This window comes from Artemia sp. Qi Xiang Cuo, chromosome 10 (genome assembly GCF_049724085.1).
Source record: "Artemia sp. Qi Xiang Cuo chromosome 10, ASM4972408v1, whole genome shotgun sequence".
Lineage (NCBI taxonomy): Eukaryota > Metazoa > Arthropoda > Branchiopoda > Anostraca > Artemiidae > Artemia > Artemia sp. Qi Xiang Cuo.
Window position 1 is genome coordinate 55,354,319 of NC_142803.1, and position 15,079 is coordinate 55,369,397.

Sequence of the window (15,079 nt, forward strand, 5' to 3'; positions counted from 1 at the left end):
AATGTTTCGCTACTGATATATTTACACTGTGTCTGCCACGCACTTGCTTAAGCATGTCAATTCGGCCAGACCTACATGTGAACGCCACTCCTATGTGCAGATGATGGTAGTACAAGAGAGGCTTCCTGATTGGTAGAATTTGAAATTTTAGAGCTCTAGGCCCTAGAACTGAATGCTTAGCTGTAATTTGTTGCAGCCAAGCACCGAATTTTGTATGAACAGGGTCTGGACAGACACGTGTCTAGATATACAGGCATAATTAGACGCGTATCTGAATATCGCTTAAGTTATTAGGAAGAACAATTCTCTTGGGGACCAACTATTGAGTGGTTCAGTTGTCAGATTTATTAACCATAGAAGAAGCAATAGAGAGAACCAAAGCCGTATATTGTTAATTTTGATTATTTTATTATTTGTTGGAGGAAGGTTTTTTTTTCATAAACTTCGTTAGTAAAATAAGACTTGCTTCTTATCGCACCCGACATTTTCTTTCTTTTTTTTGCGTTTCCTTATAAAGAGGCTAAATGATTGTGAGTTCGACGAATGCTTGTCTTTTGGAGGGGGATGAGGTGAGGTATGCACACATTTATTAACCAAATTTATTTGGTTGATAAATAGAATTAATAGAAAGAACTAACAAAAAAAAAACACATTGACCGATTATTTTGCCAATCACCAGGCAGTATTTGGGGGGTGGGGGTTACTTTCCGAAACGCATGAAAAATTTGCTCATATGCATTCTTTTACGTATTTACTAGTCAGATAAATATTTCAGGGGGGGGTAGTCAAACCTCTAAAACCCCCTGGATACGGCTTTGTGTTTAAGTATATTTTTGCTTAGGGTTATTTATTAGAGCTTTCTTGGCTTGGAGTCCGTAATGTTATTTATAAAATTCATGGTTCTTGGACTATGTGTATAGGGTGGTTGGGGGCACTTACTCTTATTTTTGAGAAATCCCCTAACGGGACCTAAAGGCCTGGAGAACGCCAAATGCTTTGATCCTAAATTCTGTAGAAAAAAAAAGAATTGAGAAAGTGGAATATTTCATTTGGTTGCTGAACGGCCCAATTTTGATTCTATTTAATATAAAACCCAACCACCTGTTTGCCACTGTGCCCCCATACTAAGTAATTATAATGATATTTGCTAAGTAATTAAATTAATATTTAAAATAATAAAAGGTGGTTGGGGCCTTTTAAATTAATGAAAGGTGGTTAAATGAAATATTTAAATTAATATACTTAAAAAATATAAAGTAATTATATTTTATTAATTTAAACTTTTTATTAATTTAAGATAAAGTAACAAATATTTTTGTTGTTCGTCGCATTGGACTGACCTATTATAGTGGTTATTTGGTGTAGGCACGCCTTACTATAGTAATCAATAGTAGGATATCAACCCCAATCCAACCACCTGAGAATTGTTTTTCTTAATTACTTCATGTTTTGGAAATGATCGAGCTGATTATACAGGGGGAGAAGGGGGCGCAAGATTATTTTATAGTATTTGAACAGGTATGGATCAGAAAAAGGTAGAGAAGCTTGGTTTATTCAGTTGCCTCAGATTTTTGGAACCCCAATCCAACACCTTGAGAATTATTTTCCTCATTTACTTTCTGTTTGGAAATGATCGATCTAATTATACAGGAGGGAGGAGGGGGTGCAAGATTATTTTATAATTTTCGAACAGGTATGGATCAGAAAAAGATAGAGAACGTTGGTCTAATCAGTTGCCTCAGATTTTTGGATTTTGGCCAATCACTTAAAAGGTTTTGATTTTGGTGAACGGTGTATGTTTAGTCTACTTTTGGATTTGTATCTTGTGATTAGTGAACAATTTAGTGTGTTGTAGTGAATATGTATTTGAGAAGAGTATAATTTTGATCTTCATACATATGCTTTTTTTATATTGATATAGTAGTGTTGATATAGTATTTCTGCAGTAGTTAAATTATATTTATGATTTTGTACTTTGTTTAAATTAAAATTGTTTAAAAGTGTTTTTAACCTGTAAATAAACACTATGAAGGCCGTATTCAGAGGAGGGGTTAGAGGATTTGACCCCCCCTGAAATGTTTGTCTGACTCGTAAAAACAGAATGAAAATACATAAAAGCATATTTTTGATGTGTTTTTAAAGTTTTTTGTGCCCCTCCCCCCAAAAAAAAAAAAATCCTGGATATGGCCCTGAACAATATGTTTGACAAATATGTTCTGATGATTGAAGTGTTTTTCTTCTTATTTATGCTTTTCTTTTACAAGACCACGAGTTTCAAGTTTGAATTGTTTTTACATTAATTGTGGTAACAAAAAAACTCAATATTAGTAGATTTATGGCAGCATATTTATTATTTATAGTTATTGTTATTATATATATATATATGATAACGAATACATAATTAGGCCCATTATATTTATTTTTTATTAATTTTTCGGTAGCCCTGGGAAGTAGAAATTTGACAGGGAATAATTAGCGACAAGAAGTTAATCCCCAATCGATTTTCATTCAGTCTTTGGAAAAAAAAAGAACTTTTAGTACAGTAATAATACGGAAAAAAATGCCCGAACCAGGAACAAATTGATAAAGTAATGCTTTCTTCACCATCTGGACCAGAAAAAATCGCTGAACAACATATCCAAAATCTCCCATCTCTAACCCGTTGTGGAAGTTTTTTTTTCGCTATTTTTGTTGCATTAATTTTTACTTTTCATGAAAAAATGAAGTGTCACGAAATGAGTGGTTGATACATCTATCTGTATCAGCATTGAGAGCTGAAACCGTTTCTGGTGTTAGTTTTTCTTATAAACGTCAAATAAAATGAAAAAATCCATTTTTAGTAAAGAAAAATAGCAACATTTCGCTATTTTTGGCAAAAAAAAACTAAGTGATAACCATCATATCTTTTTTTTCGGTTTTTTTTTGTCCATTAATGCAGATCACGATATGTGCACGATTGACGGAAAGGGCAGTTTCCACGGTATGGTAATTCTAGCATATGTCACTCCCCCTCTGAAAAACAGAGTGGCACCAATCCCAAGAGGGATTGTTTCTCTAGAGGCCGTGACGCTCAAAGGTCGAGTCCCTATTTACCCTTTTCGGATAAGTGAAGCGGTGCTTTCTCAGATTCGGTAGGAGAAAATATCACAGAAACTTGTGAATGATCCATTCGTATTCCTTGACCAGCTCTGGTTGTCATCGTGGTTTTTAAAGAGCCCAAGACCTAACTGGAACGGTTTTATGTAATCGGTTTTCTTGCACTCGCTGGATGAAGATGCACAAACCCCTTGCGACAAGGCAAGTATTATTTTTTGCCCATGATCGATCTGCCTTCTAGCAATGAGTCATGCCTATACTCAACCCTGTGCTTCATTGCTTGTCAGTGGGGGAAATACGGACCAGTCGTCACATTCGATCAACCACTTTGGTGGAAGGCAATTAAGATTATCAAGTCCGACGTGTCAAATGAGCTGGACAAGGTTTTCCTTGTCCTCAAACTCGAACTCGGAGGCTTTCACTTGATGATGAGCTTCGTCGGATGCATAGGGCACCTGATGCACGACAGTGGGCTCAAAGAAATCTTGGAACTAGTATACGCACCGGCAACGGTACCACCTATACTCTGGGAAAGTGGTTTCTAGAGCTATTACAGCTCACATTCTCGTGAGCTTGGCTCTCTATGCTCATCTTTTAGGACAATATGCGGGAACTTTGGATACTTTCGGCCTTGAGAAACTCTTCAACGACACCCTTGAGGGAAAAATGTCTCCCAGAGACCTTGACGAAGCACCAGAGCTGGGACTACTGGAAAGTATTATCAAACAGAAGATTGAAGACCTACGAGATCACCGAACAGCAAAGCTCCGGCTGCAACACCTTGACATGGTTGAAAAGCTTCTCGAGTTTACGTGCCGAGAGACTGGGCCTATGGGACCTGCATTTGCAGGTTGCAGCAGAATTGCTTCCCTACCTAGCCATCTGGGCACAACATTTATGTGAAATCTGTCTGGTTGTACATCCAAGAGATGACTAAACTTCCCAGTCGTCACCCAAAAATGTTTTAGATGTTCAGTGAGCAAGGACACAGGATTAGAAGGTCAGATCGGCGCTGGGCTGGCCTCTCAGCAGACTTAGCTATTGAACAAGAGTACATCCGAAGCCTAAAAACATCGGAAGGACTCACTGGTGGTGGTGGCATGACTGAAGAACAGACAGCGATTTGAGTCCTATCGAGGCCGGTGTGTCTTGAGGTCAACCTGTTGATGCAGAGCCTGACGAATATCGGCTACTCTACAAGCGAGCAGCATCGTGACTTGTGTCTGAACAGACACACCCATGACTGGGAAGATATCATAAAGTTGGTAGGTTTCTTCAAAGTATTATCCCAATTCAAAGTCATGTACAACTGGGAAACGTTGCAAATGGAGTAACTTCATCTTCATGTATGAACGTTCACGAAACCGAGTCTGCTGGGAAGAAAACCTTAGACAAGATGTCAGAAAAGACCATGAAGGAACACGCTTTGAAAAGAAAGACCAGGTGACTCTGATGACCACAAGAAAGTCGGGGTCTTTTGAAGTGTTACAGATCAACCCAGCGCTACTTTTTAGAGGTTGATTATCGTTGCCCAGAGGTCTAATCTCAAGGAAGATTATTTCAAGTTTGAGCTCTGTACCATTTCTCCTCTTCTTTTCGAAAGAAACGGATTCCTGCGAAAGGACAACAAGCCCGAGCTAGCAAAAGCAGTCTATCAGTCATGTGGGTTTGATGCTCAGTCCCCAAGACCAGTGGGAATTAACAGCTTCGTCTAAAACGGGGGCGCCCTTCTCCATCAGATCCCGTGGAAGGTCGCTTCGACATACAAGGCTATCATGTCTTCGTACATTCATTACGTCGAAAAAAACTATCCCCATTCCGTTGTCGTCTTCGACGGAAACGACGGTGGTCCGTCAATCAAAGATGCAACCAATTTGCGTCGAGCTGGATCTGTCGGCCGCGAAGTGTTATTTACCGAAGACATGAATCTTTGCATGAAGAAAGAGGAGTTTCTTTCATGCAAGGAGAACAAATCGCGTTTTCTGAAGATTCTTGGAAACGTTCTTGTAGCCAGCGGTTGCGATGTATAACACTCTGAAGGAGATGCTGATCTAGACATAATGAAGAAGGCCACGGAAACTGCACTCCATAGCGACACCATTGTGGTTGCTGATGACACGGATGTTCTCGTCCTCCTCATCTGTCATATAGACACGAGTTCAAACCGAGTTTACATCTCACCGGAAGGGAATCTGGAATTGAAAGATCAGCTTGGGATGTTTGTCATATAAAAGACAAGCTAGGATAAGAAGTTTGCCTGCTAATTCCGTGCTATGATGCAATACTGGGTTGCGACACAACATCGCACCTTTATGGCATCGGAAAAGGAAAAGCTCTTCAGCTATTGTTATCCAGCTCGACTTTCAGACACGCCGGTACCCTGTTTACCAAAAAATCTGCATCTCATGATGAGATAACTGTGGCTGGAAAGAAAGCTTTGCTGGTACTCTACTACTGCCAGGATCTGCCAAGTCTTGACACTGCCAGGAACCATGTTTTCCAGAGGAAAGTTAATACTGCCACCTCATTCGTACACCCACACTCCGACTATGATGGCAACGAAGTATCATTCGTTCCGAGTCTACAGCCAGGTTCAGATTTGGCTAGGGAACACGATTGGCCCCCTAAGCTGGGGATTGAATCTTCAAGGCAACGAAGTTTTAGAGCCAAAAATGACAGATCTCCCCGCTGCTCCTCCTCATCTTCTAAAGATAGTGAAGTGTTCTTGCCGAACTGATGGTTGCGACAGTGAGGGATGCTCCTGCAAGAAATATGGCCTGGAATGCACCATAGCTTGTCGAGTATGTAGAGGAGTTTCGTGCAACAACGTGAAGTGTCAAGAAGATGAATTTTCTGAGGATGAGCTTTAAGCCTGTGATTTAGTTTTCCCTGTGATTTTTGTTCCTTTGATTAATCAGTTGTGCAATTTTCTTACGTTTTATTACAAATCATTTTTACCACGTCGTTTTTTATAGTTATGAAGGTGAATGGATTTTGATCTCAAATGCCTGCGGAGAGCAAGGTTTTTGGGGAAGGGTGGGAAGGATGGGTATTAAAAAGATCTTGAAGTATCTCAGAAAACCTAGTTTGTCAACCCAAAACTGATCTAGAAACTTCTATCGAATGTTTTTTTTTTACCTAAAACGTTAAAATTTGTTAATTTTTGTTCAAAAACAGAGTATTTATGATTTATTTTTTGACATTTAGGAGAAACTAAAATCAGATATCGTTTCAGCTTTTAAATCTAATACAGAAAGACATATCAAACATCGATTTTATGACATTTAATTTTTTCCAAAAAAATAAAAAATTAATAAACAAAGATGGCGAAAAAACCAAATTTCGCAACGAGTTAGAGATGGTGATTTTGGATATGTTGTTCAGCGATTTTTTCTGGTCTGGATAGTCAAGAAAACATTACTTAATCAATTTGTTCCTGGTCAAACCTTATTATTCCTGTACTATTTCTGAAACTTGAAGTTTAGAAATTAGATAACCTTTTCGTGTTGCAGAACCGCTAAAGAGGCTTCTGTGTAATAAAAAACAACAAGAAAACATGAAATTATTGACTAATGAGTCATTATCCGACACAATTTTGCCGATAACACAATACGAATTTGTTAGTTGGAAAAAAAAAATCAAAATTATAGATTACACTGAATGTTCTGAATGACTGGGGGCCGTCCTTCAGAAATCACATACACAAGGTGGCGTGTTTGGCGGAATTTTGCGGCACATTTGGTGCTTTGAGATGCACCCAAGGTGACGAAATGGGGCAACCCCACGATTCTGAAGGACATTATTATTTATTTTTTATTTATTTATTTTTTTTTATTATTTGTTTTTATTTATTTTTTATTAATAATTTTTTTTAAATTGTTTTTTTTTATTTCTTTTTATCAATTTTTTATTACTTTTTGTATTATTATTTTATTTAGTTTTTTTTATTGCTGATTAATATCTTTTTTATAATAAGATCTTTTATTTTATAAAAGGTCTGGTTCACCCTCAGCACTGGAACAAATACAACTCCTTTTTTGTTTACCATGAGCTTTTCCGATCTCATTTAAACCAGGAATTAAGAAGCCAAAAACCGAGGGATGGCTCACTTTCGTCGTTTGATGTACGTATCGGTGGCTGCGCCACCTGTTGCACGTAATTTCTGAAATTCAGTTACCCCTCGCCAGAAAACTGCAGCCAGACCAGTAGAATTGAAGGCAAAAGAAGATACTATGATCTAACTTGAAGTTGATCCGTTCAATTTTTGACCACCACTATTGCACCGTTTCTGTCTTTATTTTAATGGGTTCGGGAGGAAATGATGAATTTATTTCTCTATATTCTTATTTTTAGTTTCCAAAGAAATGTGTCTCCTGTAATCATTTTCCTCGGTAGGGGGGGGGGGGGTATGGAGTTCGGTCCACTTCTGTTTTTTGAATTTTTTGCATATTTATGCAAAAAATTCAAATTTTTGAAAAACTTCGGAAAAATAAAACTGCCGAAAATTTGTAACACCTCACCCCGCTCTTCTTCGAAATTTCTTTGTTGTATCCCCCCGGAAAACTTTCAAAGAACGCCCAGAGGTGGTTCTAAGGGAAGGACAGAGGGGAAACTTGCCCCTGGCGCGGAACTTTTAGGGGTGCAAAATTTCAAACAAACAATCTAATGATTATAGGCAAGATGATAATTTTATCAAGAAAGTAGAGGACGCAGTTAATAAATGAAAATGATTAGTGGATTATTAATTTGAAAAATAAAAATAAATTTAAAATAAAAATAATAATAATTAAAATAATTTATAATAATTAAATTGTTTAAATTGTAAAATAATAAATATTTTTGTTAGTAAGTGAAAACTTGGTTAAAATTTGGTATAAAAATTTGTGGGAGACAGGGGCGGGGGGGGGGGCTAATCAAGATTTTTTCCTGGGTGCAAGAGACCAGAACCGCCATCGAGGACGCCCTTTATGTAAATATTAATCAAGTTTTGATCAATGTCTTTTTGTTCCTTGGTTTTCTTTGGACGAAATTAAATACATTTGTTTTTTTTTCTTTTTTATCCTTAGAGGATTATCTTTCGTGTTACCAGTTTTTTGGCTTTAATAAAACAACCCAATCTAAAATATAGAGCGGAAGAATTTGCCTCGTTTGCAGCGCCAAGAGAACTAGCTTTATTTGATTCTTTTATTGTATTTTAGTGTTTTTTTTTCTTTTCTTTTTTTCTAAGCATACTTTGCTTAGAAAAAAAATCTTAGAAAAGATTTGATGCTATAGTATCAAATATTACCAGGTCCTTTAAGATTCTTTACTGCGCCCCTATTCTTACAATACTGTCCTGTGTCACATCTTTTCATTAATCAACTTATTTAATAATTGACTAATTACATTAATTGATTAATTAAATATTTAATTAATTGATTCATTAATCGGCTCGTCTGAGTACTTTCTTTTACGGAAATAATTACAAATGAAGATTTAAAACATTGCGAATTAAAAAAAGAAACATATTGCGAGTTGATCACTCCCCTTGACTGCTTGTACTTACATCTTCAGTGTATTCTTAATTCTTACAGAATTTCTTAGTATATATATATATATATATATATATATATATATATATATATATATATATATATATATATATATATATATATATATATATATATATATATATATATATATATATATATATATATATATAACGTTTTTTGTTTTTGTTTTTCTCTATGCGAAAGCACAAGGTGGAATCAAAAATAATCACAGGTTCTTTGTTGCGACTCTATTCTTGCAAAACTTTCCTATGTCACTGCTTTTCATTAATCAGCTTATTTAATAATTGATTAATTAGATATGTTAAATTAATTAATTAATCAATCAGCTCGTCTGAGAATTTTTTTAGGAAATGATGGCAAATGAGGACTTAAGACATTGCGAATGAAAACGCTCACAAGTGTGAGTTGGCCACTCCCCTTGACCTCTACTTGCTAAGTCCCTAAGTAATAACTTTTCCCTATTTCAGGACGATAGTCGAGCTACTGTATCACCAAGTAGCTCATCAAATGCTGCAGGCCCGTCTACTTCTAACGACAGTAATTCAAAGAAAGATGACCAAGAAGTGCCCAAATGCCAGGGCTGTAGCTCAAAGCCAGCTCAATTTGTTTGTGCTGGTTGTGGATCCCAGTGGTACTGTAGCAGAGAGTGTCAGGTATATATTTTTTTCCTTTTTATGAAAAGGAAGTGTGTGTGAGAGGGGTATTTATTTTCCCCCTCCTCTCCTTGGTTTTGAAAGATCTTTTTTCGGGGGGGGGGGGGTATTCCGTTGCAAAATACGGCACTGGTGCATTATACGGACACCGCGAAAGAAGTCAAGGTTGGTTAATGCTAATGAAATAAAATAGGATGAATATATAATAGTTAGCATATATTAAATACGTAACCTAACCTAGGTACCTTCCCCCCTCCCCCTGGACTCCAAAAAGCAACAGTTTAAATATGGTAAACGCAATGAAAACCACGCTTTGTATTCCATTTCTCTATAGCGGTTTCTTGCAAGTAACCCGTTTGGCGGGTTTCGTCTCTCGTTTCCTTTATAGCGGTGTTCGCATAATGCAACAGTACTCGAAATACATTTTTTGTATTTTTATCTAAAAGAAAAGAAACAACCGATTTCCCCCTTCTCCTCCCCCCCCCCTATATTTTCAAATTTATATTTTTCTTTTTTTCATGATATATCCACAAAATAAGATTGTAGAGCTCAGTTGCCTCTGGGGTAGTTGCATTTAAGAAAGTTTGGCAACCCGTATACTTCTGCCTTCCTAGAAAATCTTTTTCCAGGATCCCCTGTCCCACTTGATAGATCCTGCAGGTTCCCTGGACCATACATAATGATTTAAAAAATTAATAAATAAATAGGAATGTATTTGACAAATCTTAATTTTTCTTCCTTATTAAAAACATACGCCATTTAAGCCATATTTTTCTTAATTAAAAACAAATGTCGCGTATTATAAATCATAGAAGTTCAAATGAATTCATTAAAGTTCATCCAATTGATGAAAACCTCTTTTTGATCCTCATTCTAAACTGCTCTTTTCTTTTTTTTTCTTTTTTTTATTATTTAGTTTTTGTTTATTTATTATTATTGTAACGAGCCATGCTAAGCATGGATATCATAATAAAGCCATAACAGAAAAAGAAGAATTATATTAAAATAAAATAGTATAGATAAAATGATAGAGGGAAATATATAAATAAAGGGAAATAAAATAGGAAAAAGGAAAGTAAATAATAAAGGAGGGTAACAGAAAAAGGAAAAAGAGAAAAAATCAATGGGACCCTTTTCCTTCAAATATAGCATTTTCTGTCTTATTTTTCATGTCTTTATAGGTTTAAAATACGCACACTCGTAGCTTAGGCAATGGCATTTCAGATTCCGATTATTAATTGGGAAGTTTGCTGATCGTTCGAGGACTTAATTAAGAAAAACTCATAATAACTACAATGTTGTGTGATTTCCATAAAATGATTGGTTATGTTCTATTCTATCCCCTTATATGGATCTTTTGGTGGACTTTGTCTTAAGGAGCGCAGGAAAGGCAATGGGAGAACACGGAATCAAATGGGGAGGAAAAACTCCCCTGCACTTAGATTATCTTGATGATTTAAGCATCCTAGATGAAAGTGTGAGCAGAGTGAACGAATTTTTAGACGTTTTGCGAGTTCAGGGTGCTAGAATAGGTGTGAAAATTCACATTAAGAAGACTAAGTCGCTAAGGCTAGGAATAAGTGATGATGGAAAGATGACGTTGGGCAATGAAAAGATTGATCAAGTAACAGCTTCACTTGCCTTCGTAGTATTATAAGTAAATTTGGTGGGAGCAGTGATGATATTAAAAGTAGAGTAGCCAAAGCTCAGGGTGTTTATTTCGCAGTTGAAAGAAGTTTGGATGAATAGGAAGATAAGTCTGCGAACCAAGATTAGAATATTGGAAGCTAGAGTGATGACAGTGGCCACATATGGTTCTGAAGCATGGGTGCTCCGAAAAATGGAGGAAGATTTTTTAGATATTCTCCATAGAAATTGCTTACGGATCATTTTTTTGGACCCGGCTGAATGAGCGTATTTCAACAGTAGGCTGTACGACAACTGTAGTTCAATCCCGCTTTCTAGAGCTATAGTGAGAAAAAGGTTGAGATGACTAGGGCACGTTCTGCGGATGAAGGATGACAGATTGCCAAAGATTGTCCTTTTTGGCCAACCCTCTTGGGCTAAACAGAAAACAGGTCGTCCGCTGTTGGGGTGGGAATATGTCGTAAAGAAAGATTTAAGGGAAATGGGAACTTCCTGTGAGGGTGTAAAGAGGTAGGCTTTATATAGATTAAGATGAAGAGCGTGCGTAGCTGTGTTGGCCTCAGGTGGCTTGGTACTACAGTGAGTTTTTAGTAGTAGTAGTAGTAGTAGTATTAGTAGTAGATATATTATTTTCCTACTTTGTTCAGTAAACACGTATGTGCATCCACATATACGTAGATGCACATAGGCATGAACTTGTGGGTGGGCCAAAACACGAAAAAGAGCTTTACATCCTTTTTGGACCAATCTCAAGGGAAATACGCTTTCCCCCCTCTATCCCCAGTGTGTGCAAGGGGAAAAACATTTAGGGGTTTAAATGCTAGTAAAACAGAATAATTTTTTTGTTAAGGAAAGTCTTAAGTCAATCTTAGTCTTATTGATGTTGAATAGCTTGCAGGAAAGCCTTAAGTAAATCGTATGGTCTTCTTTGTAACGTCGAATAGCTGACAGGAAAGCTTAAGACTTTCTCAAGGAAAGTCTTAAGGTGCTCGTGACGTTGACTAGCTAGCAAGACAATCTGTAATATCAAATGATCGAAGATGTTAAAAAAGGGAGTTGTTCGAAGATTTTCTTAAGTAAACTTAAGCAATGACATCTCCAGAAATCTTCTTCCCATGACTTTGAATAGCTTGCAGGAAAGCCTTAAGTAAATCGTATGGTCTTCTTTGTAACGTCGAATAGCTGACAGGAAAGCTTAAGACTTTCTCACGGAAAGTCCTAAGGGGCTCGTGACGTTGACTAGCTAGTAAGACAATATGTAATATCAAATGATCGAAGATGTTAAAAAAGGGAATTATTCGAAGATTTTCTTAAGTAAACTTAAGCAATGGCATCTCCAGAAATCTTCTTCCCATGACGTTGAATAGCTTGAAGGAAAGTCTACAATATCAAATGATCTAAGAGATCTAAGAACAAATCGGACATTTTTTTGGGGGGGGTGGGGGTCAAGCCCAATAACCTCCTCCTTCTTGGATACGTCCTTGACCGTCAGATAGAATGAGTTGGCCTAAATCTTCTTTTTTTTCTTTTTTTATGATCGTGAGAGTAAATTTACATTTAATGACAATACAACCACACTAAGCGGTGAATAAAAACTTTTTTTGTGACTTTATTGCGTAATAAGTTTGTTAATCAATTGTTTGAACAACCGGAAAAAATTGTAATAAATTCAGGAAATATTTGAATACAATAGATAGCACACATTCTATTTTGATCCTGCTTGATAGCACATTGTTTCCGGCTAGAAACTCCAGTTGTTTCGTGTACTGTTCACTGAAGACCTTGATAATTGTATATTGCTTTGAATTTCAAAAAACTGGAGGAGCGTGTATTATTTTTAATCTGAGAGTCGAATGGATTATATAAAAAAAATATGTGACACAATGGATGAAGAACTCTTAGTAACTGTTCACTTTGGACCTACCTTTCAGAAGCAGGGGCGTATCCAGGATTCTTGTTTGGGGGAGGGGGGTAAAAATAACTTTACAAAACACATACAAAATTTGTTTATATGCATTTTTGTAATCTTTTTATGAGTTGGACAAAATTTTGGGGGATAGAGTTCAAACCTGGTAACACCCCCTGGATACAGCCTTGTTCAGAAGGCATTCTTCCTCGAGGAATGGCAACGCTCCCCTCTACATTGTTCCCCTCCTTGATTTTAAAAAAATACACTCTGGGGGTATTTTCATTGAAAAAAGAGGTAAATCCCACCCAATAAAAGCATTTTGTGAATTGTCGCCACTGTCCCCGTCCCAACTGGTGCCTCTGCAGGGTTCTTCACGAGCTGCTACCGGAGTGTTTCAACAATCAACTCTTTGAAGATGAGCTAAGTACGTTCTAAGACCACACTGGCTATGCATGACTTTTGACAAAAAAAAAACAAATAAATACTAATAAAAAATATGTATATAAAGGTAATTAATAAACCAAAACTTTTTTTTTTTTTTCATGTTCCAATTTGGATTTCATGCTGATTTCACCGTCGTTTTGGTTAATTATTTACATATATTTTTTTCCTTTGTATTTTTTTTTTTTTGAGGAGGGCTCACTATCGCGGATTACGGAAAAATTAAAAACCCTGTTTCCTCTATCCTGTAAAGACCTTAAAAATGTGAGAAATGCCCTTTTGTTTTGGGTATAATGGTATGTCTTTTCTTGTCTTATTAATTCTTATAATAAATAAGTATTATAAAATATCAATCAGCCTAATGAAAACAGATGTAAAAGAGTGTATAATGATATAAATCCAATAATAAGTTAGATAAAATATGAAATTCAATATGATCAATATGTATATTTTTTTTTAGGTTGATGCCTGGGAGGATCACTCAGACAACTGTGTTGGTTAACTAGTTTGCATCAAAGCAGTCATTACCTGACCTGGGGGTTGTTTTCATTAATTCAGTGATTTGATTGGACATCAAAAAGTTCTTGATTTGCACGCGTTATTTTGCATTTATTCTTAATAAATTTGTTTTGTTCTGATAATTTTTCTTCTGTTTTATGGGGATTTTAAGAAAATTTAGGCTGATGGATCGATTGGTAAAGGCTGAGCCTTGATGGATACCAGTAATTTTTCTCTTGGCTTAATTTCTCTGAACTTCGTTTTATAGGGTAAGTTGTTTTGACACCTGTGATCAGTTGAATGTGAGACCAGGGTTGCCACCCCCTAGTGATTTATCACTATTTCTAGTGATTTTTCTGTATTGCCTAAACAAAAAAATCACTAAATTTATGAATAAATCACTAGATTGTTGAAAAAAAATCCCTAAATCAGCCAGAAAATCACTAAAATCTAGTGATTTTGTTTTTGTCATCGGGTGGCAATCCTGTGTGAGAGTCATTCTTAGGGAAAAAAACAGTTAATTATTGAAGTACCAATGATGATGAAAATAAAATCTGATTGTTGTAAATGGTTGAGCGAAAACTTAAGCAAAGTATCTTAAAAATTAGGAAAAATCAAATTTTAAACAAAGAATGCCTCCATATGCAGTGATTTATTCAGTTTTTATTGGTAGTGGCGGGTGCCAAATTAAAAAAGAAAAGAAAAAGGAACGAGGTTGAAAAAATCATAAAAAAACTAGCTAACTTAAGAGGTGATTTTAGGGGAGGGACAGAGGGGGTACTTGTCCTGGGTGCAGAAATTTTAAGAGCACAAAAATTTCAAATAAATAATCTCATTTTGCAATTTTTGAAATTGTGTTTTTATCAAAATAAAGCCGAAGTCGCAGTTACTGAATGAAAATAATTAATAGATTATTAAATAATTAATAAAATAAAAACAAACTTCAAAATAAATAAGTAGTAATAATAATTAAATTACAATAATAATAATAAAATAATTATTAATTAATTAATAAATTGAAAATAATTTTGTCAATAAATGAAAATTTTGTTAAAATTAGGCTTGAAAATTTTTTGGAGACAGGGGAAGGGGGTGCTAATCAAGATTTTGCCCCGGGCACAAGAGACCAGTACCGCCACTGCTAAACATCTGGCCCCAAATAGCTTGCGAAGGTGTAGTTTTCCTTTGAACTTATAGTTGTCTTTAGGAGTCAACCGATAGTCAATGTTCGAATTTTTGTGAGCGGAAAGCGTTGTTAAATTTAACTAATGAGTTTTGGTTAT

General features: G+C 36.0%; 1 protein-coding gene across 5 annotated transcripts in view; it reads left to right on the plus strand.

Moving 5' to 3' along the window:
• Window positions 1-13,933, plus strand: part of LOC148947907 (uncharacterized) — a 106,117-nt gene extending 92,184 nt beyond the window's left edge. For all 5 annotated transcript variants that reach the window (XM_089095548.1, XM_089095547.1, XM_089095549.1 and 2 more), the window contains 2 exons: window positions 9,116-9,301; window positions 13,759-13,933. In XM_089095548.1, coding sequence (XP_088951674.1) covers window positions 9,116-9,301; window positions 13,759-13,800 — 228 coding nt within the window. In that variant the 3' untranslated portion in view covers window positions 13,801-13,933. The remainder of the gene's footprint in view (window positions 1-9,115; window positions 9,302-13,758) is intronic.
• The last annotated feature ends 1,146 nt before the right edge of the window (window positions 13,934-15,079 follow it).